This window comes from Cygnus olor, chromosome 3 (assembly GCF_009769625.2).
Source record: "Cygnus olor isolate bCygOlo1 chromosome 3, bCygOlo1.pri.v2, whole genome shotgun sequence".
Lineage (NCBI taxonomy): Eukaryota > Metazoa > Chordata > Aves > Anseriformes > Anatidae > Cygnus > Cygnus olor.
In genome coordinates, this window is record NC_049171.1 from 46,838,768 (window position 1) to 46,864,602 (window position 25,835).

At 43.6% G+C, this 25,835-nt stretch overlaps 1 protein-coding gene across 1 annotated transcript in view; it reads right to left on the reverse strand.

Moving 5' to 3' along the window:
- The window catches only part of LOC121067827 (blood vessel epicardial substance-like), a 51,240-nt gene that overhangs the window by 14,528 nt on the left and 10,877 nt on the right, over positions 1 to 25,835 (reverse strand). Inside the window, 5 exon segments of the mRNA XM_040552700.1 lie at positions 4,090 to 4,214; positions 6,291 to 6,524; positions 24,231 to 24,252; positions 24,254 to 24,406; positions 25,201 to 25,309. Of these exon segments, the coding sequence (XP_040408634.1) occupies positions 4,090 to 4,214; positions 6,291 to 6,524; positions 24,231 to 24,252; positions 24,254 to 24,406; positions 25,201 to 25,309 (643 nt within the window).

A 25,835-nucleotide genomic window follows, 5' to 3' on the forward strand; every position in this document is an offset into this window, starting at 1 on the left:
ACTAGCACACAATTCAGATTTCATGATCTCCCTTGTGTGTTTAATATTTACGAAAGAAAACAGCTGTAACTACTTTCCTAGAGACCGATCAGGTTGGACACTGTAGATACACTTCGGATAGCCTTCCTTGTTTCACCCTCTGCAAGCACAGTTGACTCTTTCTCCAGTCATGCTTGTGGGTCATATTCCAAATGAGCCATATGGGCAGGTGTAATGTTTTGTTCAGCAATGGTTGAAATATTTTGGGATCCTGCCAAAGCTCAGAGTCAGAGCTCTGTAGAGACACTGATTAGACTCTTTCAGCTTCCACTCAGACTGGAAAAGCCAAATCTGTAAAGCTCTAAGGAGTCAAAACTACAGAAATAATCTTTCGGTCAGAAAAAAAATTCACTGTTATTTTGCATGCCACTTTTAATAAAATAAATATTTAACAACTGAAAATATCAATTATTCATTTTGTAATATGGCTAACTTGTAATTATCTTCCATTCTTTTATTTCCTTAAAAATGTAATTTGCGAGGATGACTAAATAAAATTGATTTTGAGATGGGCAATATAATAGATGCAGACAGAAAATCTAATTCAAAATCAGTTTCTAACTTTTTTTTTTCATCCTCTAGCTTTTTATAGAAAAACACTAAAAAAACAGCCTGAAAGTTCATAGTAAACAGAATCTGTACGAGAGCTAAAAAGACATATGTGACTACCAGGCATCATTTCTTCAAGTAATCTTGCTGTTCATAGCCTGTAAAAAGGCAATTTATATATTGCTTGGGATTCTACCATGCTTCCATATACTTTCCAATATTGTTTAAATTCGCACAATTTACTGAGAATTTAGAGCCCAGTTTTCAGAGGTGCTGAGGACCCAGACCACACCTGCAGCGGCAGGAATACAAATCTTCTGAAAACCAAACTACAGACTACAGTTCTCCCTTGTGGTACAATTTAGATTAGCATGAAGTGATTTTTTTCCTCATACTGCTAGAAAGCAGCAATGAAATGCATCTCACCTAACTGTGAGTATATAAAGGTAGGTTAGTAGTTAGTAATGGTTGTGCATGCTTGTTCTCTAGTCACTGGAGAGGGATGGCAATATCACATCTTCAACAGGTATTAGGCAGGTGGGTTGAATTACACTGGACAAACTAGCTTAAACTAGATGTATAACCCTGGGACTGGGACTGTTTAGTATCTTTTTCAACAACATAGACAGTGGGATCAAGTGCACCCTCAGCAAGTTTGCAGATGACACCAAGCCGAGTGGTGTGGTTGATGCGATAGAAGGAAGGGATGCCATCCAGAGGGACCTGGACAAGCTGGAGAAGTGGGCCCATGTGAACCTAATGAGGTTCAACAAGTCCAAGTGCAAGGTGCTGCACCTGGGTTGGGGCAATCCCAGACATGAGCACAGAATGGGAGAAGAACTCACTGAGAGCAGTCTTGCAGAGAAAGACTTGGGGGTTGTGGTGAACAAAAAGCTTGACATGAGCCAGCAGTGCATGCTTGCAGCCCAGAAGGCCAACTGCATCCTGGGCTGCATCAACGGAGTGGCCAGCAAGCCAAGGGAGGGGATTGTCCCCCTCTGCTCAGCCCTTCTGAGGCCCCACTTGGAGTCCTGCATCCAGGTCTGGGGCCCCCAGCACAAGAAGGATGTGGAGCTGTTAGAGCGGGTCCAGAGGAGGGCAACAAAGACGATCAGAGGGCTGGAGCACCTCTCCTATGAAGAAAGGCTGAGAGAGCTGGGGTTGTTCAGCCTGGAGAAGACTCTTGGGTGACCTTATTGCAGCTTTTCAATACTTGAAGGGGGCTTATAAAAAAGATGGAGAGCAATTTTTTGTTCAGTCAATGACAGGACAAAGGGGAATAGTTTTAAACTAAAAGAGGGGAGATTTACATTAGAGGTTAGGAGGAAATTCTTCACTCACAGGGTGGTGAGGCACTGGAACAAGTTGCCCAGAGAGGTTCTGGATGCCCTGTCCCTGGAGGTGTTCAAGGCCAGGTTGGATGAGGCCCTGAGCAACCTGATCTAGTGGGTGGCATCCCTGCCTATGGCAGGGGGGTTGGAATTAGATGATCTTTAAGGCCCCTTCCAACCTGAGCCATTCTATGACTCTATCAAAGTGAGACAAGATGACTCCAGTTCTTCATTCCTCTTTCATAAGGTAAACCTATTGTCTCAGAAGTAGAAACAACAACAAATTATTTGTACTCTTTGAAAGTGCTCTTAATTGTTAGACTCATGTGTAATATGCTTCCTCTCAGAGGCCTTTCATTTCTGGAAGTGCTTATGTCCTGAACTAAGTAATATTTCAGTATCAGCATGTGACAGAGACTACATAAGAACACAGCTGATGCCTGCGTAGAGCACTTCCCAGTTAAAAGTATTTGATATTCCTACTACATTTTAACATTTTTGTTGCCTGAACATTTTTGTCTTTAGAAAGCGGTTTAATATTGAATAAGATTGAGGGAAAGAAAGATTTAGTAACGGCATCAGTGGTGGTGGCTTCAAGATTTTAATTTGTTCTCTATCCAAGATTATAGAGAATGTCAAGATCTGATCATTCATTCTTAAAGTCAACACAACTGACATTTGTTTTAAGAATGCTCTTCCCATAGTAATTCCAGTCCCAGCAGAAGGAGCAGCTAGAAAGTCTTCAGAGGGAAGACTGTTCCTGCAAGCTCCCCAGTTCTGTTCCCTAGATCTGGTTGAGATCTGAAGTATGCAACTGTACAGGCATCTATCTCAACTAAGTGCTGCAAGCTTCACCACTACAAGAAGTATTTTGAAAGACAAGTGTGCACATCTACAGAAGTCAGGGTTAGATGATTTCCTATGACATACATACATATACATGCCAGAGAGGTTTTACATGTCCAAACAGGAAAGAGCAAACTTAAAATTCCACCACGTCACTTTCCTTGGTCATGGAATTGGTGGAAAACCACATTTGGATCATGGTGCGATGTGTAGTTAGCATATACATGCAGGAAACCATTTTAAATACAGCTGATTTCAACTACTTATTATCTGTCACTTGTTAACACAACTGTAAGAACTCTCACTGTCCAAAACATAATTTAACCTTTAGCTTCTTTTTAAATGCTGTGGTTGACTTAGTCTGCAAGTACCTGTGGACTGTCAGAGTTTGTTCTGCAGTTGTTTTTAGCTGTACTGGTAAAGATTTCAGCCTTTCTACCATCTCTCATTTTTTGTCATTTTCTTTAATTCTTCTTCCACTGCCAACTTGCTCTATTTATTGAAATCCTTAACTTGCACAGCATTTTTGAAGATGTACACAAAAGTCTATCTGTCTATGTTTCCTCCAATGTTCTCTGCCAAGAATTCTGGTTTATTCTGTGTAAGAACAGATGTGGTCTTGCACCACATTTGTATGGTGTACAGCCTATTTGAGTCTTGAGCACCTTGATTCTCTTTTAGTTCCACAGCCAGTGGGAAAGGTGTACAGAAATGGAGAGCAAAGTTACAGGCACGACCTACAGTCCTTTCTCTCTTAGTTAGTGTTACTTTGTGTGGTGCATTGGACAGCATGGTGATGGCTAAGTAGCAGAAATATAGTGCAGTTTCATCATCTATCTTGATGATGACATATTAATGGAATGAAAAGTTTTCTAAATACAAACAAAAGAGGAACTTACTCTTTAACTGTGAAGATTATTCTCTGAGATAGAAAAATTTAAATGACTATGCACATGCATTTATGAGTGGGAGGATGGGGAAAATGAGAAAAAGACAGAAACACATACAGAACCCAACCCGGTCTCTCTTCAAAGAAATTACATAACCCCTTCCTTACTACCAAAACAAGAGACAAAACCAGTAACTTCTAAAGTCAAATCACTTTTCAAGAATATGGATTTCAGGAAAATATTTATGTACTGAATCTAACTGAACTAAGAGCATACTCATGGTCTGCATCCTTACTGAAGTAGTTCTTAGTAGTGGCTTAGTTCAAAATAACCCCTGTGGAATGTATTGATAGGTTTGTCCAGCAAGCATGGTTGGAACGTCCTTTTTCTTGCATCTTACTAGAGTGCTCGTGCAATTTAGCTGTTATACATACCGGTCTTCTCTTATACACTAGGTATATGAAATGTAAAAGGTTGACAACCAAAAACACAGAATTCCAGATCATTATGTCCAAGGCACAACGGTAGAGTGTAGCCCAAATGATGAACAATGCACATCCTGCAAAAATTAAAAAAGAAAGTTAACTTTCACTGACCAATAAACACATTCTTACAAAGCCATCAAGATTTTGTCCACTGTGTGCAATTACACTCAGAAGAAATATATTCTTCAAGCTTTATTACACTTAGACTCTGTGGATCAGTGCATGCAAAGGTAGCAGAAGCTAATCACTGCGATGCTACCAACAGGCACTGGGAACAGGCTGACAGCCGACTGCAGTCCTGTTGCACAGGACTACAATACTGGAGCAACAAGAATTCAGGTCAGGACTGGGGAAAGCAGGAAGGCGCGCAGCCCATGATGGTCTGTTACTAAAATGCTGTAGAAATGGTAGCTCACAAAACTTGATTACTTGTATTGCATTAATTAGACAAACAGCAGCATAGAAACAAATACTCATTGTCCATATCAGTGACAATTATATCTAACTAGTGAGCAGTAGTTGCACAAAAACCTCCTGAAGTTATACATGGATATTTTGGAAAATTTAAAGGAAGCGTGTCACGACTGCATTTTGACAACGTCACAGCAGGAACCAGAATTCTCTTCAAAGAGAAAATTTCAAATGCTTCCTCTTTTTAGTTACTTTACTTTGAATAGTGACAACTGCTTTACAAGATAAATTATGCCGTATGATTAGGGATACTATTTTTAGCCTACAAAGACAGTACTTATCAGATGATAGGTTATGCATCAGTGAGTCCCTCTCAGATAAATGTGAACCAACTGGCCAAATTCAGCTACGTCTGATAAACGTGTCTGTAGATGTCACAGATACGTTTCCCTTTCCTCTTTTCTCCCTGAAGACAATGGTGAATATGAACTCAATATTCTGTCTGTGTCTGACAGGCGAGGCAGCACTTACATATGGATCAGAAAAATCAACATATGATCACTCTTGATCTGCTGCTAAATTAGACTAAGATGAATAGGAGGACACTAGATGTGGAGGTATTGAAGAGGAGTAAACACTGTGTGGTCATCAAAGCAAAAGACAGAGATTTGTAAGAACCAGACCTTCTGCTGCCCACAGAGTAAATTTGCTTCCAGCTTCCACCTCAGTTTGACGAATTCTGATTCCCTATTTGCTCAAAACGCAAGAAGACCTACAGTCCAAAGTGGCATGCTCAGATTGTGCAATAGTCCCATTGTTTTTAAAATGAGAGCTACACAGACAAAAGGTTTTACAATACTGAGACCCTTGGTCATTACTGCAGTCTGTTTTGATAAATTATCCTATAATAGCTATAAAAGAGGCAAAATGAAAGGGTAAACTCAACCATCGAAGTTTTATCATAAAATTGATCCCTGCTATTATACACAGAAACATTCTCATTTAGAAAATACTTAAGCATGCCCTGTGTTGTGAAACACCTGGGTTTATCTTTCTTACAGTGTAATTGTTTAGTCTCAAGCATGCCAAACTCAGTTTTTCCTTCGAAGCCAAATTTTGGTACTGTAAGATGCCTACAGTGGTGGAGGAAAGAAGACTGACTTCAAGAGAACTGACTTCATCCTATATTTACAGCTCGCATTTCTAAATTGGTAATGAAAATAACAGTAGTCCAACAACAGCAAATGCCACATATTTGAACCCCCATTTAAAGAACACGTGTGCCTAAATCATGCTTTTCAAGGAAAACCTTAGCTATTACAGAGGTGCTAAGCCAGTGTACCAGCCAATGCATGGTCCCAGTATTTACCCGAAACCTAAAATTAAGTTTTTAAGGATCCAAGGACTTAACTATGATTTGGAATTCAATGAATTTTAAGCAGCCAGTGAGGTTTAACGTGAATGGGGTCCATTTGTTTTTAAATCAACATCTACATAGTTTTGAAGTTTTAAGTTGCATCTCTCGGAGATTTTAAGAGCCTAACACATAACCTTATTAGAAAACGTCTGCCTGGGTCAGAATGGACCCCCACTTACACCAAAAATGCCTTCAGCAAAGCACAGTGACCGTGAATACGTGCTGGAATTTCCCTGTGATCTGAAGAGACCCAGAGATCCCCCTGTCATGTTCAGGGTTTCTGCCACAGGCAGGTTGCAAATCTCCCGAACAAGTCACCTACCTATGGTGAGCAGGCCTCGCAGAAAAATCATATGAAGATTCAGAGTAGTTGGAATAACTAGCCCAACCGCAAAACAAATATTTGCCACATGGAAAACAAGATGATGAATCTCTTTCCAGTTTTCACACGCAGTCTCATTGAAAGGCACAAGGGTGGCGTTTTTTAGGTCTGGAATAAAACCTAGTGGAGTAACAGTGAGTGGGCTAATTGCTGTAGTGTTCATCTTGAAGACCCCTGCAAAGAGACAGAGAGAAGAAAAAAAAGACCACGAGTTAAACCAAAATGCATTAGACACAGGCATGGGTTTTAAGTTTTTTTTTCTTTCTTTCTAGGACATATTTTTCATTATCATTCAGGCAAAAAATTTCAAATGCTTTAAGAGGACAAGCTAGACCTAGTTCAGTAATACTTTACCATCTCTTTTTCGCCTAAATGTTAGGCTTGAAGCATTCTATATTTCAAAATTTGGACTGTATGCAAACAGCAAACAACAACGTTTGAATGCTAGCTACTATAACTTTGATTGCTCAGTAAAACATCCAGAGTATTCCTCCTAGTTCTACACAAATAACAACCATATTTTGGTTTCCCACTTATTGAATGACCCCGTGGTCTTAGGCAAAGTAAATAATTAAGAGAATTTAACAATCTATGTAAGAACTGAAAGTAAAAAAAAAAAAAAAGGCTTTTGTAGCGTAAGCCTCCTTTAGGACACACAAAGCTGTTCTTCTAAATAAGGAGTGGAAGGTCCTCAAGGAGGAACAATGCTGTCTGGTTGATTAAAAAAAACAGCCACAAAAGCAAAAAGGAAACAAACAAAAAACCACCACCACCCAGCAAATCTCTTTTGAAAACGGTAAATAAATATTATTGTTTCTCCTCCCAGTTGATCAGACGCTACCAAATCAGAAGCGGAGACAGCCAGAGTGCTAAGTTTCGAGAAAGTTGCGAGTCTTTCAGGGAAAGCACTTGGTCTACCTAGCATAAGCAAGCTTGCAAGACCTCTGATTGTTTGTGGAAATCCTGGAGAAAATGAGACAGTTAAAAAACTCTGATTCCCAATCTGAAAATACATAGGCTTTGTTTTAATAGCAAGGATAAATACAGCGTACTTTCTTTTTGCACCAATTAAAATAAGATTTCTGCGGGCAAACACCTTCCCCAAACAAAGCAAAAAACGCGCTATTAAACTGCAAAGAGAAAGTGGAAGGATTCAAGACACTACCTTTAATATCTTAGAAGCCAGTCCCCATACGGAACTCGGTGTTACAAGTAGTCCAGGGGGTCTTCTGAACACAGACCAGTTTCCAGCTGGAATAATACTACCACCTCTAGGTAGGCTGCTGGAAGCAAGAGGAAACCCTGCTTCCAGCAAAGTACATGTGATCCCCTGCTGCTGCAGCGGGAGAGATGATACGGAGCTGTGCTTGATTCTCACTAACGAAATACATGCCTGTATCACTGAGCAAACAGACTCCGTAATATCTAACGCGGTGGGATTTGCATTCAAGTAAATTCTGAGAGACGGTGCCTGTCCCCACCTCATGTGCTTGCTAACTGCCACGTAACTCAGCTGTTGAGCAGACTTCCAGGACACGGTTAATGCACCCCACGCTTCCTGCCGACTGGAACACACTCAGCATCTTTCTGACACTTGAGAGTGGTTGTGTTGCCTTAGCTCCATTCACTTGTTTTATTATTTCCCCCCAACCGACTTGTGTACAGGGCTTATGCAAGCTGGACAATTTCTGAAATTAAACAGTCCTTTTGAAAGCAGTGGGAAGAAAATCAGGGAGAAAAACTCAACCCTCTTGCAACTCCTCTCAGAAGCCCAGAGCCTGTCACAGATAAGGCACGCTACAGAGTACGCAGAGACATTTTGCAGGATCAAACACCAGCAAGGACATAGTGTACACAGTCCCTGGAACAAGTTTTCAAAGAAAAATAATCTATTTTTTAACCAAAAAAACTTAATTCTCTTATTTCTTTTCTTAAGAGCTCATTTTCCTCCTTTGATTCCTACATTAGTCATTCGCAAAGGCATAAACAAATTTTACACCAAGTTGCTACCCATACCCTGGATGCCCACGCAAACTCACAGTCCGGTTACTAAACACGCACCATCCACACCTGCTCCTACTCCTCTTCAGCTCCTGCACATGAAGTTTAGCAACGAGAGCTGCTCCGCTGTCGTACCCAAACCGTTCACACAACCAGCGCGAGTGTGCACCAGGAGGAGTGCGCACGACTGCAATTTTCACGTGCTGATAAGCAGAAGGTAGCTGCTGCCTCTGGGCTACGACGTTTGTGCTCATCCTATACCCATCTCATGGCTGTGCCCATTTTCAAACAACATAACCTCCCTACAGCAGGATCGCCACTTCTTCTGCAAAAAGCTAGCAGTTGAGCTTCCACGTATACTCAGTCTTTCAGCTGCCCAGTAATCTGTCAGTGAACGTGCCCCCTAATATGCCCTCATTTGGTAACAGAATGAGTAAAGACAACCAAATTCACATACATATACGCAGAACTAGCCATAACTCTATCGACTTGACTCAAGATCAAAATGGGCTGCAGAGAGGAATTTCAGCTGCATCTGATTACGAATCCACAAAGCTTTCCAGATGCTTGCTTTTTTCCCAGCCAAATTTTGTAGTGCGTGCACGAGAACAGAGGATACCTCACTCGTCTAAGACTTGGCCGTAAAGCGTCACACATTCGAAGACTGGAAACCCAGCCAGGCCTGCCAACTGTACGGCACGTGGCAATCATTCTTCTCCCAGTCCAGCCAACCTGATACTCCCCATAAACCATGGGTGCTGATCCTGTTGGCCAAGAATTGGCATAAGGAAAGGTGTTTCTCGAACACATATTGACCTATCATTTAACAGCTTTGACAATGTAGCATCCATAGTTGCAACAACAGGATGGTTGGTACTTTCCAAAATCTGTGCCACCTGCTTAGATGCATAAATTATAACCTTGGACACTAAATCTGCACAAATCCATTTTTATAAGCTTTAACACCTTGAAGTCTTCATATGATTACATTTGATGTTAACTTACTACTCAGCAACATCGCAGCACCCTTGCCACACCGGAGAATGTCGGAAAGCTGCAGAACTTCGAGATGGTATTTTAAAGCTGGAAGAAATAGACTTATTCTATCTGCAGGACGACACGAGGACAGACTGCGACACTGGCTCTTACGGAGGAATTTCAATTAGTGAGCTTGTTTGAGAATCAACAAAATCAGGAACGCACAGCTACAAGCTCTACCCTAAAATGCTATCCACAGATAACACCAGGAAATCAAATATCCGGAAGAACTCTGTAGCTTTTAGATCCAATTCTTTAGCCTTAACTTCTACTGTTGTCAAGTAATATTGAAGTATTAGCAAAAAATCTGCTGTTCAACAGATGAACCTCAGAGTACCAAAACTTCACATTGGAAATACAGAATCACACCTTTAAAACTTTCATGTAGCATTATTTCTGCTAAGAATACAGTGTAAGATTTTAAAGTGGCAATGTATTAATACTGAAGTTAGGAATACAAACACGGTCAAATCATTTGGAAGAATAGTGGAAATAACATCAAGTGAAATGTAAGCTTTATGTACCATATGACAAATAATTAAAAGAATATTTTAAATACCTTGTAAATTTTCCTTCATATGGATTTTGATTTACTAAAGTAAGAGTTTGAAAATTCAGCTGACTGAAGACTCAAGCAATCTGGTTGTCCAGAAAAAAAAAAAGGAATATTGAAAACATGCAGTGACAGCGTAGTATTAAATCCACAGAAGCTAGTACAGTTAGCAAGAAAGCCGATTAACTTCTTGTGTGTATGTACTCAATAGACAGGTAAGGTGTGTAAGACGTTGCGCTTTTAGGTCTAAAAATCCAAATTCTCAGAACATAAATGAACACCTGAATTGAGTTTACTCTAGGATTTTCCCGTACTCAGGACATCTTTATATGAGACCAAACTTTTGAAAGCCATTCTCAAAAGTATTTAGTCCCCAGACCATCAGACACAGATGCCTTCAAAAAAAGGGGGGTTTATGGATATGTGCACAACATTCACAAATTGTAAACCTAACAGAAAAGTTTTAAGCATTGTGTTGCACTATGAGAGCAGGCTTGCCAAGCTGACGTGGGACAGCATAGAGCATCCAGCCCTCATCATCACTCACTTTCTTGAGAATATTTGTATCCCACAGCTTTACTGTTCAGCATTATTCAAGACAGCTTCTTAGAGCTTTCTGCAAGTATGTTTGGACACGTTTACAGTCATTGCAAGCTCATTTACATAGATGGGCTTTGTGAGTTTAAAGAAATAGCCAAGCTCAACAATTTTTTTATACCTGCAGCTCTTTAACTACTTTTCTGTGGTCTCATAGCACAAAACTGCATAGAGTCTCAACAATCAATAATGATTTCTTTGCCTTTGTGAGCTGAAGACTATTACTGCTAGCACAATTAACTTAATTACAGTTTAAGTTACCACTTTCCTTTTTATAATGAAGTAGGAGTGAATGGGAAAATGGTATAGGAAAAGATGTATTTCAATACACTCTTTGGGGCGAGTTCATTTCTATTAAACGTGTCAGCGACGACAAAAATTTGTTAGCCTCACTCTACACAAAATTTAGCGGTATTTTCGTCCTGCTTAGTCAACAAAAATATCCATCCAGTGACAACCACTCTTACGTAGGCTCAAGGCAGTAACATCAGGGACGTACGATGGAGCTGGAAACGTGTTGGCTGCGTTTGCTCTCACCCTGTTTTGACTGCACCGCACACGGACGCGCACAAAGACCCCGCCGAGGGGTGCAACCGCAGCTGTCGCCCTGCTGCCCTGCTTTCTATACCCGTGCCTACGAAGCTTTGCTTTAACCCACAGCATCCAAACCAGCATTAATAATAATAATAATAATAATAATAATAATAATAATAATAATAATAATAATAATAAATCAAGCAACCCGTCCCTTTCACCCCAAAAAGAGACATCTCCAGGACGATGGCCCCAGCGAACATGCCACCACACCAGCAAAGCTCGGCAGCGCTCAGTGAGCCCCAAATGGGGCTGCACGGACTGACCGGACTGTGATGGAAGAAGAATAATATATATAAAAATATATATATAAAATATATTTGTTTTGTTTTTCATTTATAAGCACTACGGGGGGGGGTGGGGGGTGGGGTGGTGTTAAGTCAATTTCAGTACTAACAAGCCACCGAGCGACCCGACCCGAGGGGGGACACGCTGTACCCAGGGCAGGCGGGCGCGGAGCCTCTCCCGAACCCGACCCCGGACCCGATCCCGATCCCGGTGCCCGGCCCCTTACCTGTCCCCGGGCCCCCTGCCGGGCGCCCTCGGCAAAGTCTCCCCGCCGGTTCGGGACGGTTCGGGACGGGCCAGACGGGACGGACAGAGGGGGGTCGCTCCCCGCAGCCCCCGGCGGCAGGCGCCGTCCCGGCCGGTCCCGTCCCGTCCCGTCCCCCGGCCCCGCGGCGGCCCCGTCCCGGCGCTGTGACTAAAATAGGCAGCGGCCGCCGGCGGGCTGCGGGCGGCGCCAGGCGCGGGGCCGGCACCGAGCGGCCGCAGCGCGCAGGCGCCTCCCGGCGGCCCCGGGGGGCTGCGGGGTCCCCCCGCTGAGGGGCTCCCGGCTCCGGCCCCGGGGTCCCCCCGCGGGGGGCGCTGAGGGACGGGGCGGCACCGAGCGGCGCCCGGCTCCGCCGCCCTCAGTGGCAGGGAGGAAGGCGGCGAGGTGCCGCCGCTGGCTGTGGGGCCGGCCCGCGGCTCCGGCAGCGCGCCTGGCTGTGGGGCGGTTAAAATTAGCAGCGCCCGGTTCCCCCCGACACGCGCGGCCGGCGGCGATTCCCCTACATGGCGAGCCCGGGGCGAGCTTGGCACCTGCCGCGGCCGCCTTGTCGCCGGCGGGTGTCCCAGGCACCGAGGCGTGTCGCAGGCACTAAGGCAGGGCACGGCACGCTCTGTCGACGGACAGGCAGGCAGACAGACGGTGTGTCTGTCCCCCTGCACCGCCGCTGTGGCAGGGCAAGGTCTTCGTTTTCAGGGTGCTGGCCATGGGCATCCCAGCCCGTCCCCATGGGGACCTGAAGAAGTGACCAAAATGAGGTTTTTCACTGTCTTCTGATGGGCAAGCGGCAAAGTTACAGTCTACACACATACACACCAACACGAGGCCCGGTACACTCTGCCTGTGCTGTGCTTGTGACTATTCCATCTGGGACAGCACACCTGGATCTTTCCACTGAGGTGTGCCATGTTAACAGGGTTTTTATGAAGCCTGCTGCCCGGTGTAAGACCTGGTTTTCCAAAATATGAGTTTGTTACAAAGGACTTCCTCTGGGACCGTGCTTCCTTGGGACTGGCCATTCTTAGCGATGTATTCGCTGTTTCCTGAGATATGCAGAGAAAGTGAGCTGGAAAAAGGACAGGAAGAGCAGCTTGGGAGAGCGTGGCCACAGGAACGGTCACAAGAGATAGCATCGAGCACGTGTTGGAGACCGATGATACTCAGCTACGCTGGCTGGAATGTGGCCGAGCAGCTCCCAAAACAGCCCCGAGCAGCCTGTCAGAGAGCTGCCCTACAAATCTAGACCGACGTGTAAGCATTTTCTGTCACGTTACTGGGTGATACGCATTGGAGAAGCACAGCTTGCTGTGCTGGTTGTGCCTTTTATAGAGTCTTCAGGCTTCTCTCACTTCCCAACAGGGTTTTGGGGGGTAACAGTGATGAACAGTGTCTGTTCAGGGATATCTATATAGTGGATCTCTATATGGGTATCTATATAGTTACATGCGGATCTCTATACAAGTGTCTGTACGGTTATAGAGATAATGTAGATAACATTCTTTGAGTAGAATGAGTTCTTCCAAGTTTATTCTCAAGCCAAGGTCTCATGTGCCATAGGAGAATGTGGTTTAAATCTCTTCAGCATTCAACTGTTAAACCACTGTGAAGGCATAAAGAGTTGTTTTAACCTCCTGTCTATGTCAATAAATCACATCTTCATCAAAGTCTGCAAATATAAATTAACCTGACAGAGGCCAGACATAAAAACTATGTGCTCCGCATGTATGAGGGGTTGACTTCACACAGTCAGATCGATTTTTAGATGCGTGTTGGATTGATGCATTGTGTTAGTAGAGACAGGTCTAAACATTGGCATTACAGCAGTTCAGTGATGCAGACTTTCCTCCTGTTGTGTTTCTCTATTTTGCTGTTAAAGTCTTGATAGCTTATGTACTTTCTCCAGTTTAGTTATCTTCCACACTAATGGCCCACAGCAGACAATGTCACACGGGGGTTGCAAGTTACCCTCTTTTGTGCCTTATCTCCATTGCTCTGCTTTGTGATCTGCGACAGTGTAAGTGAACCTTGGGGCTTGGCTGTTTCTTATGCATTGTAAGGAGACCAAAATGTGCTTATACACAGGGCAGCGCAGCTCAGCAGAGGTCCTGCGTGAGGCCAGGAGCAGAGGTGGGAGACGAAATTCCCACTCCTGTGCCTCGGCTCAGTGCAGCAAGGTTTTTTACTACGCAGACCATTGAGTAGCTTCTTCTAAGATCGCAAGCACTCTGCCTCTTCTGAATGAGCGCCTCCGATTCCACAGCCTTTTTTAGGCAAAGTTTTTTCACTAAAGAGAACAAATGCTTTGTATACCTAGCTGCTGTAGCTCTGGATCCCAGATGTGCCAAGCTGACACAGCTATTTTGAGACAATGGCAAGATCTATGAAACGTTTCCATTTATAGTTTCAGGAAGCGTCCCCAGCATCTGCAAACTCAAAGATGTCTGCTCTAAACTAATCTTTTAAATCACAGAGTCACGGAAGGGCTGAGGTGGGCAGGGACCTCTGGAGGCCATCTGGTCCAGCCCACCCTGCTCAAGCAGGGACACCCAGGGCTGCTTGCCCAGGACCATGTGGTGGCTGTTGCGGATCTCCAAGGGGGAAACCCCCCAGCCTCTGTGGGCAACCTGTGCCTGTGCTCCATCACCGCACAGCACAGAAGGGCTGCCTGGTGTTTACATGGAAAAAATTCCCTCTACAGACCATGCAGGGGGGCTCACTCAGGAAATAATTAATCTTGTACGTGTATGTTTGACAACCGTCTGAAGGGGGCTGAAATACACTGGCCGTGTGTGGTGGCTGGAGGAAGCCTAGATGTGTAGTTCAGAACTACCGCATTTCAGTGAGACAAATCCCATTACACATGCTGAAATTATGTGCCATGTGACTGAAATATTGCACACATTTTCACAGAAAAAATATTGATTTGGGTTTTCTCTGAAAGCATCCTTGAGAATTACATTTTATTACAGGGAAGTTTATATTGAAGGGGTTTTGAATGATAAATACTCTCTCAACTCTTCAATATTCTGGAGGGCTTCTTATATAATATATAGGAGGAGCATACGCATTCTGGCGCATCTTTACCCCATCCCCTCTGACAGTCACTTTCTGATGCATCCCAACGTAGTCTGGCTGTGTTTCCCATGGCACGTCTGCAGGGAGGGTGTCTCCTCTTTCCACAACAAGGGCTTTCTTTCTGTGAGCCTTGGGCTTCCAAGTGTCTGACTGACAGTACGTTAATTGGTTGTTGCAAACTTATCAGGCCGGGAGCCAAGTGTCTTCTAAAACAATCTGCCAAAGTATCCAAGTTTTAGCAGATGCACAGGTTGTCGTCGATGTTTATCCAAAGGGTACACGGTCATGAGGTACAAGGGCAGAGTGAAGCTGTTTGCTCTTGAGGTTATCCAAACTATACACTGTAAACAATTTATTTAGTCACGTTTAGCAGTTATCCCTGTTCCTCAATTATGTGTGATGCTGACAGTTTAATTTGTATTTAAGTTGCTCAGGGAAAAATTTCTGTGAATATAGACAAGCCTATGGTCTGCTCAGAAGTGCATTTTCTCAGCCTGATGATTGCAGAGCCTGCTATGCTACGCTTTGGCTGCCTGAATCACACGACGACCGAAAAAATAAAAGGAGACCCGCTATAAAAACTTATCATGTATCACGGTGCACCTGTCACTGCTAAGGGCAGCGGGGAAGGGCGGGGGGTCTGTCCCGAAGGGGTCTGCCTGGTTCTGGAAATAGAGGGATACTGGGAATACTGGGAGTACTGGGTCCAAGCACGTCACGTGTCCGGGAGGCAAGCTGCTGCTGCTATTGACCACGAGACATCCATGAAGCAATGCAGCAGTGCCTGAGCCGGGCACCCAGTCCTCAGGGACGTGACAATGCAGAGGTGTCTGTGCAAATCCTCAAGTACATCCGTCTTTGCCACAGATCACAGCGGAGGTGTGTGGGAATGTGTTATCCTGTCTGGCTGCCCGGATAAACCAAAGGAATTGCAGACGTTGGTGGGGCATAACTGTGCGCATGCTTTTTGGTGTTGGCACAATTGCAATTAATGTTTTGTTGCAATATTAGTCCTTTTTAGCTGTGCCAGTGGCTGGTTTTGAGAAATGAAGGCTAGGCTTGAATTTCCAGGACTTCATATCTATGCATCATTAAAAACTAGTTTTCTAGGATCTTTTTAATCATCATTATTGGTAAGTATTTACAAATTTATTTCAAGACAAAAAAATTAGATGAGAAGTGCTTAACATGTCCAGAAGGATAGACAGAACTCAAGAAAGTAAAAAGGGAAAGGAAAGAGAAATATTAAAGAAGTTAACAAGTACTCAAGGAAGAAGGAAAAAGAGGAAATGAGGGGAGACAGAAGATGAGTCTACTGCTTTATTTAAACAAATGACAGAGAAAGCATGTAGGATTTGAGAGTGAAAATACTCCATGCTCTGAGGGGGAAGAAAAAGTAAATAGATTAGCTCAGAAGAACTGAGAATGGGCATGAGATAGTTTTTTTTAGGTTAAATTTATCTTTACGAAAAGACATGATGAGATGAGAGCAAGAGTGGGGACAAAATGCATAATCACTGATACTTGGGAAGAAAGTAAGCTAAAATAAATACTAGGAACAAAAGATCAAAAGCACAAAGCAAACCTGGAATGCACAAGTTTGGTCCAACTGCACAGAAACAGGTTGCTGTAGCTCAAATATCAGGCAGGAGCATTTGATGCACTTGTTCAGACTAGCAGTCCTAAACAAGAGTCTTCGAAATGCATCCTGTTTCGAGCATAAACCTCAAAAAGATAATAAACACCCAATTTCTTGACTGAGTTAGCTGCTTCCTCTGCCATTTCAGTCAGCATTGAGCAGCTGCTGAGGAGGGTCTGGTCTGCATTTACTGAACTCTTCGGCTCTGCTGCTTTGTAGGTCCAGATGCTGGACCTCAGTTCTGCATCTTGTAAATGACTACCTAAAAGTGTGCCACGGTGTATCACACTGCAACTGCTTCTTGCTACTGTTTGAATGAGCCTTGAGGGTAAAGGCAAACACAGAATTAAAAAAGAAAAGCACTCTAATTTCAATGAATAAATAAGACCAGTCTTCTGATTAATGTTTATTATATTTTTTGTTCTGTAAAGAAAAAAGCAACAAACAAAACCGTATTATATAGGGTTAAAAACAGGGATACATACTGCAATAAACAAACATAATATATATAAATATGATTATTGCTTTTGCATGTAATATTAGCTTAAATACGCATATCACCATATAAAGCAGTTTCAGAACTAAAATTGCAATGCCTATGGTAAAAGTAGTAATAATTTTTAACACAAAAAATATAAAAAATGTTTTATATTCCATATTTCTTTAAAATATCCATATATATTGTGGTGTTTTTTTTCCTACTAATAATTACTCATTAATTCTTTAACACATGAACATATATATTTAAAGGACACCGCATGTTTTGAAAAGCCATAACCAAACAAGGAAATGTAGACCTGGTAAAATTCAGAGCATGGGGCTGAATGACTGGTGTTCAAGGAGTCCCCATTCACTTCACTTGGGAGAGCTGCTTAAAAAGTCATCTGAGAGAGCCCTACCTTTCTATCAAGGAAAACAGGACAGTTTTGCTTCATATTCAAAATAAGTATTCAAAATATATTTTTTTTCTAAGCTAAATCTTGTAGTAAAATAGAGCATCTGCTACAACTGGATTCACTAAAAATTGTAGAGATTTTAACATGAAGGTAACGAACCAAGCACGGTACAGATTTCCAGCACAACAGCTATGTCGCACTAACTGCTGATACCCATACTCGTGTACCCTAGCAGATGTGAACTGGACCACCTCACTTTTTTTAGGGGATGTTATTTCCCGTTTACCACAGTGCACGAGAACGTGCACGAACAGATACGGGGAGTACCTGATGGGTTTTCATCCCACCCCATAATGTACCTGCCAGTACCCCACCACACGGCCATGTCCTACAGCTGGGCCCTACCAGCCCAAACCCACAGTCAGGTTATCTAGACGTTCCCGTGTGCATCCTGTGGTTCACTAAAACCCTCAGGTGGGAAATGCTCAGCATGTGTGATGTCCATCTCAGCCCTGAGAGCCCAGGCACCAGGCAGGTCTCCGTCCACTTGGGGTCACAAAGCCCAAATCCCTTCCCAAAGGTAGGTGCCCGCACACACCCCTTCACAGAGCGGCCTGCTCCAGCGCCCCCGTATAAAACGCGGTTGCTGGAGAAGATGGTGGTGCTGCCTGCTCCTACACAGCCGAGTGCAGTCAGAGCACTGAGCCATGAAACGGGACTTCTGGCCTTCTCAGCCTAAGGGGCCTTTACACCTTACGCCTGGAAAACTGCCACATCCCCCTGGCTTTAGACAAGTTCAAACCCACCTCAAAGGGAGAGTGCAGGGAGAAGGTATGACAGGAAAGAAAAAGGCTCAACGAGAGACATTCAGCCACATCCTGGGAAGCAGGGCCTCGATACACATAGTGGTTGTTTGGGAGGACAGACATCTTCATGACGAGAGCCCCCTCCCTCCTGCCCCTTGCCCAACCTTTATTGCTGAGTGTGACACCACATGGCATGGGATATCCCTTTGGTCCCTTTAGGCCAGCTGCCCTGGTGATGTCCCCTCCCCACCTCTTGCCCACCCCCAGCCTGCTGGCTCTGGGGGTTTGGAGGCAGTCCTGATGCTGTGCCAGCACTGCTCAGCAATAGACACAACACCGGTGTGACACCAACGCTGTTCTAGCTACAAGTGCAGAACACAGCACTATATGGGCTGCTGCAGGGAAAGTCAACTCCATCCCAACCAGACCCAGTACAAATAGTTATTTACCACCATTATTTTATTGCAGTTGTTTATTCATATGACACCAGTGAATTCTTAGTCTTCTTTTCTGCAAAGACCCCACTGATATGGGGAAATAGTGCTATCCCCACAATATACCAACAGTGTGGTGGAAGAGACAACTGAATAAAACTGTCTGGGAATCCACAGCAGAACAACTGCTGTAAGATCCTGCTCTGACAGGCTTTTGGGAACATCCCACCTTCTCCCCAGTCCATGACAATGTTTAACAATGTTTGTGGCTTGCCGAACGAGGATTTGGGTCAAAACCCTCTGCTGGCAGAACCACCTGCAATGCTGCTCAGCAGAAGGGCTTCGCCAGCCCTGGCCTTGGAGCTGGCTCCAAATCCTGCAAATCCGTCCCAGTGCCAGCGTTCCCTGCAGTTCCAGCTGCTTGTGGAGCCTCCAGCAGCGGTCGGGTGCCTCACATGATGTGCTCCTGATGCTGCTCCTACACACTGGTGCTTACGGAGCTCCACCTACACGGCTTGATTCACCACGAGGAGGTGGCATCATTTCCAGGCTAAGTTCAATTAACTCCCTTGACTCACACAGAGCACGCGATGCAGACTGCAAACGTTAGAATAGTGCAGTGAGAGAGCAAACAGTCCTTCAGCACACCTATATGTATGAATTTCTGGCATTAATAATCTGGATTATTACAAACTATTTGCTCACTCTACTCTTTTAACACATGATGTGTTCAAACCCGTAATCCAGATTATAAATACCAGAGCGTTCAAGCGCTACTCAACCGTCTTTCTCTTTTTTAACCAATTCCGACAACTTCACCAGAAGGCACGCTGCAGCTCGTACTGCCTCTGCCCTCTGCCCCAGGAGATTAAGCAGAAACTGCAGAGCCACAAAAATCTACCAGACAGAAAAGTTAATATGATTTGGACAAACAGTGAAAAAAATGAAATGGCTGCTTTCCCTTGGAAAACCCGAACCTATTATATTTTTATGCATATTAATGTAAGCACAACAAGTATTTTCAAGAGAGATTAACAAATCAGCTTAATAAAGTATTTACTTTGTTCTACTGTAAAAAAATCTGTAATGCTGTAATACTTCGGGGCAGAAGAATATGCACTCAAATATTAAGAGGAATAGAGAGGAAGAAAAATACTTAATCTGTTAATGTAAATTCAACAAATATATATTTATTTCCATTTCTTCTGTTTAAATAGTTTTATCTAAATAGCTTATGGATTCATTTAATTTTTAACAGATGGTTTGCAAGACCTGTTTATGTGAGCAGTACAACACTGTATTTTAATTTTTCATGTATATTGAGCCCAAATGCGTATTATATTTATCATTTACAATATTTAAATACCATAGAGTGCTTTTTTTGCTGGAAGTTAGCATCAACATATTACTTAATTACTGCAAGCATCTGCCTTTTTTTGAGGTGTGGTGAAACTATACATCATCCAAGCATGTATCCAGCTTTCCCAGTGTTATCCTAGAGGAGGTCATATGTATGTGTATAGTTTGACACAATTATTTCCATTCCATTACAGAGTTCCCTTTGATCCCTCTGCCACATTTGCTGGTTTGTTGTGGGGCAATTAATTCTTAAAAATGTAGGACTGGGATGGACCACCTCAGCCACCACGTCCAGTCTCTATTAGAACAGGCAACCACATCAAATAATCTTTTTCATTAAGCATTTACAATTTGCCTTGCCTAGCATTATTAGTTATAACAGTACGTAAGGATACATCCTCTCTGGTATTCTGTAGTTCTGAGCGGAGTTGCATGTAAAAACACTAAGTTACCTGTACATTCTGTTACCTGTACTTACACTACTGCTTGTTAAGCAAGTAGTATCTAACAAAAGAACTGCAGGGCCAGTCCTATGCTTATTTAAGGCATTTATCAGACCTGCATTGCTCTGCCAAAGGACTGCAGGCAACCAGCCACCGGGGCGCCCCCAGATAGGGAGGACTCGCTTTGAAGATCTCACAATATATTGCTGCATCCAATAAATTGATTTGCCATGATCCTAATTTTATAAAAGCCTCTCCTGGATAACTTTTTTTGGCTCTCCGGACTGTCCTGGGCCATGTATTTTTTGGCTTGTGCAGTAATATGAAATTTGAACCCTTCTGCAGGCTGGAAGGGCAATTCAAGCACAACGTTCACAATCCTAAAAACTCTGGAGGATGAACTGATGCAGACAAATGAGTAAACAAGCACGTGCAGCAGATTCTGACACTCTTACCTATAAAAACATTCAAATCTAGACATAACCCCATAGAAGAACATGGAACTGTTCAAAACATAAAATATGAGTACCGGGAGATCTGCTGATCAGAAAAGGATTCACGATACTGTCCTCAGTTCGCAAGGCCACACTGATGCAATTATCCTTTCACTTAAACCGATTATTAGGGAGCCTGATCACCTCACTGACAGCTATTCCTGAGTAATAACATGGACATAACTGGGATGATGTTCGAGTCGAAGCTTCATCTTGCTCCAAATGTTTACAAACCTACAAGTGGGTTCATATGACATCATAAAAGATTGTATTATTTCACAGACATCATTCTGAGTACTTCTTTACTGAGGTAAATTATATAGATCTCCCAAAATACTGTTTTATGAATCACATACCAGCGTGTATTCTCTATAGCACATTTTAGGAGCACTGTCAAAATAATAAAAAAAAAAAACAGGGGTGGAGAGGGCTTGGTATCTCACTTCCCATCCTTTGTGTGCACATATTTTATTGTAGATATGTGCCCTGAATTCTACAGCTGAAATGTTCTGCCAGTCGTGACTCAAACAGATGCTGAAAAACTGGAAATGATTTTTAAAAAGTGACTCAAAACCCAAAAAGCATAGTATCAAAAGCTAAACAAGATTACTTAAGAGTATGTTCAGATATTGACTCAGTCATGTCCTAGATTTCTGTAGAGATTTCTGACACTAACTGATTCAACCAGAGAAAAGCATCACAAAGAGCAAACTGTGGCTGGAAAGAAGGCTGAAACTAAGGCACACGCTAGTCATGAGGAAGGAAAAAATTACCTAAGGATGTAATGAAGCGCCCATCACTGCAGAACAGGTCTCTCTCTATGCAGTATGCTATAGCTTAAATGGAATACATACACTTGATACAGAAATTGGGCAGGCATCATTCCTTGGTCTTGTTTTGAAGGTGACAGTGATCATAGTAGTTTATTAAATACTGGCCCCATTTAAGTTAAGGCAAGTTTTCCAATGGACACATACTGGACAGGTCCATATATTCAAGAATACCGACAAGAGCATTAGTTAGTGCTTTATACTACGCCTTAGTCCAGAATACCAGTTTTTACGTTGCTAGACTATAACCTTTTTATGCTGGTAGACTGGTAACACATAAAATGGCAAGTATAAACTTCATCTTGGTCCAACACGTTTTATAGCAAAATAAATTTATAAATTTTTGCCATTTTATCAGAAGGAGAGACTGGGGGGGGGTGGTCTATCTTTGAATCACCTATTTAAAAGGACCGCAAAAGCTCCTCAGCGCGCGGCATGGTCACCAGCAAGAGCTCAGCTGGGTGAAGCAGAGGTTGGATGTGCAGCGCAGAGCTTGGGTGGCCACATCCGTGGGCAGGGATGCGCTCCTCACCCACTGCAGGTGGTGAGCTCCGCCGACAGGTAGGCCACGATACTAACTGCAGTGCTGAAGTGATGTGAGAACGCTGCTCCTGAGCCACACCAAAGGGTCACACAGCCTGCTGGCCTGTCTCTTCTCTGCCACCTGAGGAGAAGTGTCAGACCGGGGTGCACAGCTCCCTAACACCCTCTCCCAGGTTCTGGTACTTTGTGCCTTAGGTATCTCCTGAGCCAGTCTTCAATAACTGTCAGTGACTTCTCCTTTCACATTTTACCAATTCTCTCTTGACCAAGACAAAGTCAGGGACTTCACACAGTCGGTAACAAACACGGAATACATAATGTGGAAGGGTTATTAGCAGGATTTAGGGATTACCGCATTACATGCTATACTAATGTCTGGCAGATTACTAATGTCTCTGAGAAAGGGATATGAAGATAAAAGCAAGGCTTAGACAACACTGTTCTACACCGAAGGCCATTCAAACAGGGCTGTTTCAGATCACTTGTAATAGCGTTGTTAAAAGTCCACTGCCTGATTACCTTTCGAGAATGAGGTTTTAGCATTGTTTTAAGCCCTCCAGCACCAGCACTCAAGATCTGAACTCATATATGCACCTGCACATACACAAGCATGCAGCAGTTGTCCTACCAAACAGTCCAGCAATTTTGGATTTTAAATATTAAAAATGTGACCTATCTCAAGATCTTTCAAGCAGCAATATGGTCTCATAAAATAGTAATGCTTCTTATTTTCTGATTACTGGCATGCATCTGGAAGGTGAGTTAGAAAAGACATTCAAACACTTCCCCCCAAAGGCACAGTGACCTCAAGGTTCAAAATCAGCTTTCTCCCACTGAAGCTTGAGCTGGTGCTCCCTTACGTTATTAAAACCAATTTTCAGAGAGAATACATTTTAAATCAATAATTTCATAGGCACAGAGAAGTGACTCTGGAAGCTAAACAAGAATGCTTCAGCTAAAGATGGTATTTGGAGCTGCAGCTGTTTCTTAATTAATTTCTACCTGACAAACCTGGCTAAAAAGGATATTGTAAAACAAACTCCAATGGTTTGGCAGTTGATTGATTAACAATATTTATTGTACATGTTATGAATGGCACTTACACCTTGGAAGTCCAGGTTCTGTAGCATTACGTTCTGTTAGAAACACTGCACAATCATTTCCCTAGCATGTATTTGCAGCAATAGTAACTGCGTTACTTCTCCAGTGCCAGCAATTACACTGACGTTTGTTTTCACACAATGTCCTTTTAGGACAGCCTGAGAGAAAGCAATCACTCGTGGGACGGGATTTGTTGTTTTCTCTTGTTTGTTTGCTTTAAGAATCTTGCTGTGCATTTCAAAATCACTTCTTCAAAAAGAAGAACAATACAATTAGTCTCTTCCTGTAATATTCTTCATGTTAATTGAGACAAGGTTCACATGGCATAAGTCGAATGTTACAATCAGGTTGCTGTGCTTTGAAGACAGCTTACTTGTTTGCATTAAGGTAGAACTGTGCATTTCATTACTGGCAAGTAATTTTGAGAAAGTATAAACACAGATACTGTGTTGGGTTTTTTGTTTTGCTTTGTTTTTAACACAACACAGAGGCCACCACGATTACAATAAAACTTCAGCCTATCGTGATTTGTTTTCCTCCCAAAGTGAGAAGGCTAACAGAAGAACCAACAGAAACTAAACATATTGCACAAGTAGTCAGAATGCACAAGCCAACCAGCTGGCTCTACAGGGAGAATTCAAGCTACTTCGGCTAAAGTAAATGGCACTTCTCAGTCACTTTTGGCGTCACTACGTCTCATTCTGCTTCATCCTCCCGCTCCGCCACGTCTCCTCTTTGTGCTCTGGGGGGCTTTGGGAATGATCAGGGGAGCAGGTTCCTCCCCGCTATTGCTTCCTGGAGGAGTTGCAGTTTGGGACCCCCGGCCGCAGCCGCCCGGGGGACCTCCTCTGCAGGCGGCGCGGAGGCGGCACCGGGGGCGTCCCAGGGAGCGAAACGTGGTAGAAGTTTGGCAAGCGAATGTCGTACCTAAACCCCTTCCCCACGTGCACCCTGTCGTTCAGAGCATACAGTTTTTCGGCAATGTCGCTCCCGATTAAAATTGAGAAGAGGCGTGAGATGAAACGGTGCTTAGCAAACAGCAAGTACAGCTTCTTTCTCCTCCAGGCCACATATCGACAATCTGTCTCTGCTGTAAGCGTTACCTATAGAACAGAAAATTAAAATTAGCTAATTCTGATGTTTCGTTGCATCTCCTGCAGCTAAAGCTGGTTTAATCCAGCTAGAGAGCTGTGCGAGGTTGCAAAAGGCAAGCGAGAGGGGTGACTGGGAGGGGATGCCCCCGACCAGGCCTCGCTGGCTGTGGTGAGGAGGACGATCAGGCACAGCAGCCGAAGCGGGGAACGGGACGCTGGCATGCCCTGCTTTGGCTCCGCACGCCCCTACTCTGCTCTCAGCAGCTGACGCTGGCGAGGCAGGTCTAAAGAAAGCTCTCTACAAATGCCACTGGCCTTTGTGAGGTGTGGCCCGGCACCAGAAGGGGCCAGCTTGTCACCCCGAAGCCTGCCAAGGGACAGCAGTGCAGTGGCTCACGGGTTACAGGGTGGCAGCCTGGATGGACGCCGTGCCCCTCACTGTACTGCAGGCACTAGGCTCCCTGCCGGCATGCTCTGAATTTCACCTCCTGTGGGTGTGGGTAAAGCATCTCCTGTGGACGTGCGTGGTTGCTCAGGTATTTTAGCTATTTTAGCACAGACAACAAGAGTCTACCTCTCGGATTAGCTTTTAGGAAAAGCTCGTTTGTCATAACAACGAGCTGCAAACAGAAAGAGGATACAAACAGCATGACCAGTCCAATGGGTAGAGGACATCCCTCCCCAAAACAGCGGAGTGCCAGATGTTTGATTTCACAAACAACACCCGCAAGTAACGGAAGTTATACAAACCAATTAGTACTTGAGCATTTTTTCTAGTACTCAAAAAAACCCTCCACTTTTACCTGGAAAATTCCCTCTTCTGTGGGCCTCAGTGAATCCCATTCAGGAGAATCCAGAAATTGAAGAGGAAAAATATAATGCAGAAACTCCCCATCAACTGTCACTCTGATCCTACCGAGATAAGATGTGTTAATTTGTTAGTACTATGTGTACAGCAGCAACGACTGCAACAACAATGTGTTATTTCTACTAGGTGAGGAGTTCAAACGTAGGTTTGATAGCATGAACAAACAACCACCGGCCAACACTACCCTCATTATATTTTTTGAACCCAGCTGGATCAGACTAGTGGAGTGAGAATACAAGGCAATTGTGCAGCTGAAATTCAAACTTTTTCAGGTCATGTTATCCTCTCTGGGCAGGTCTGTGTAGCAACAAGCAAGCTTGGTCATGAAAAGGCTAGCGTGCGCTTGCGAGGTGAAAGATCAATGCTCATAGCACCGGTTGCCTCCTCCACTTGAAAGCCACAGGATGTACTTCCAGGTATGGCAAACACGCATTTTGGAGGGAACAAAGTGGCAAAGGCAGGGAGTGTGGTGTGGGAGTTCCCCATGCCATGTGTTTTGCAGGGCTCTGTGTTGAAGATGAATTAAATTGCCACATAACAACTGTCTCTGGAGCCAGGATGGACATATGG